The sequence below is a fragment of the Galeopterus variegatus genome, unplaced genomic scaffold (genome assembly GCF_000696425.1).
Source record: "Galeopterus variegatus unplaced genomic scaffold, G_variegatus-3.0.2 Scaffold5996, whole genome shotgun sequence".
Classification (NCBI taxonomy): domain Eukaryota; kingdom Metazoa; phylum Chordata; class Mammalia; order Dermoptera; family Cynocephalidae; genus Galeopterus; species Galeopterus variegatus.
Window position 1 is genome coordinate 139,047 of NW_007732107.1, and position 1,863 is coordinate 140,909.

At 37.1% G+C, this 1,863-nt stretch overlaps 1 protein-coding gene across 2 annotated transcripts in view; it reads left to right on the top strand.

Moving 5' to 3' along the window:
* The window catches only part of NPNT (nephronectin), a 77,508-nt gene extending 76,324 nt beyond the window's left edge, over positions 1-1,184 (top strand). Inside the window, exon 11 of one of the 2 annotated variants that reach the window (XM_008590328.1) lies at positions 309-1,184. In XM_008590328.1, the coding sequence (XP_008588550.1) occupies positions 309-404 (96 nt within the window). In that variant the 3' untranslated portion in view covers positions 405-1,184. The remainder of the gene's footprint in view (positions 1-308) is intronic. The other variant, XM_008590329.1, reaches the window with a different exon arrangement.
* Positions 1,185-1,863: the final 679 nt, after the last annotated feature.

Sequence of the window (1,863 nt, forward strand, 5' to 3'; positions counted from 1 at the left end):
AACCTTGGTAATCTTTGACAAAAGTGTACACTTTATAAGCATTCCTAAATTGAATTAGTCTGTAGTTTAGAATAGTTTTTTAAAGAGTAACTGATTCTGAGTAATGTGGTCTGAAGAACAGTTGACTGACGATTCAAGTTTCTAACGAAAAACAAGCCTAGGTGACACTGGCAACTATGTTCTCGTCTTTCCTCCTGTTCAATAATTTTAGTATTCAGTTTTGGGGAAGGTTTGCCTTTATTTTGCTAAACGAGTGGGCATTGGAAAGGGGCAGAGGAGGCTTGACTGGTGTGTGCATTCTCTCCTAGGTCATCTTCAAAGGTGAAAAAAGGCGTGGTCACACTGGGGAGATTGGATTGGATGATGTGAGCTTGAAAAAAGGCCACTGCTCTGAAGAACACTAACAACTCCAGACCTAGCAATGAACGCCTGTGTCGCTCCCTCTTCTTTTTCCAATCCTCACCTTCTCTCCTCTTTTCCCTCTTATCAGGCCTAGGAGAAGAGAGGGTCAGTGGGTCAGAAGGAGGTCTGGTTGGTGACCCACATCTTGCTGGCCTGCTTTTGTGCAATCTCAATGAACAGTGACAACCTCCTTGAAATACAGGGGCATCTGTAGACACATCCAAGCCATCTTTGGGTGGCACCTTCCATCCTGTGTTTCTTTCAGGAAGGCCTTTGATGTGTGTGACCCATACCATCCTTCATCCTGGTTGCAAGGAGCTCCTTGTAGCAAATTATGGGAGAAGTATCAAATGAAATCTGTACAAATGGCCATTCTGTTATCTGTTCAGTGTTGTGCCGTTAGTAGTATTGACTTCCCTTAAGGTATGATGTACAATGTGCTTGTTAAATAGGTTTATCCTCCTAACTTAAGTTAGTTCTGGCCTGACCTGAACTCTGACTTTTACTGCCATTCACTTTATAAAATAAGGGTGTGTAACTTATCAAGATACATTTATTCTTATTATCTGCATTTTTCTTTTAAAGTAGAGTGGGCACGTAATCCCTCATTAGTTGTACTGTGTTTTGTATAAATGTGCTCTTAATATTAAGTATTTACATGTTTCTACTATTTACAGACTCTAGTTGCACGGTAAAAGGCAGCTTATGATCTCTTGAGTTAAAAAATATGTGGTGAAGTGTCATCCCATCCCATGACCTTATATTGGCAGCAAGANGATATTCTATTCAGGACAGGATGTGGAAAAAGCTTTGATTGAATATATAAATTTTATCTTAGGTAATCAAGTCACAGGTAGCAAGAAAATGATTTCCACCAAAATCATGAATGCATTTGGAAAATTTTCATCGTTATGTTGATGCTTATAAAACTTTTGCTGTTAGGAGATTCTGCATCTATACCTATAGGTGTAGTTTTGGGAAACTATTTTAGAAAGAAAAGATAGACTCCATTAATACAGCTCTTATCAAGGTACTTGGATTTTGTTTTACTTTTTGATTTTTTTCTTAACTTTTTTACTATTTATTGCTTAGAGAAATAAAACAAGACAATAAATTGTTTCAAATTATAGCATTGAAAGTTTTCTTCTGTTTTAAAAGGAGCAGGGAGGGATGCTCTATAGAAGATAAAATACAAGAAGAGTGAAAGTTTTTTGTCTTTACCTAGGTACAACAAACAACAGTGTGATTGGATTATGGTGTTTGATTCTATTCCATTTTTGGCAGATTAACCAAAAGGAGGAACTAAGAAACATCTAAGATAGGCTGCATGATTATGATCTTTCAGATCTTTGGCTCTTAATTTCTATACCTTTATACTCTGTCACACTCTTCTTACTCCTAACCTTGGTAATCTTTGACAAAAGTGTACACTTTATAAGCATTCCTAAATTGAATTAGTCT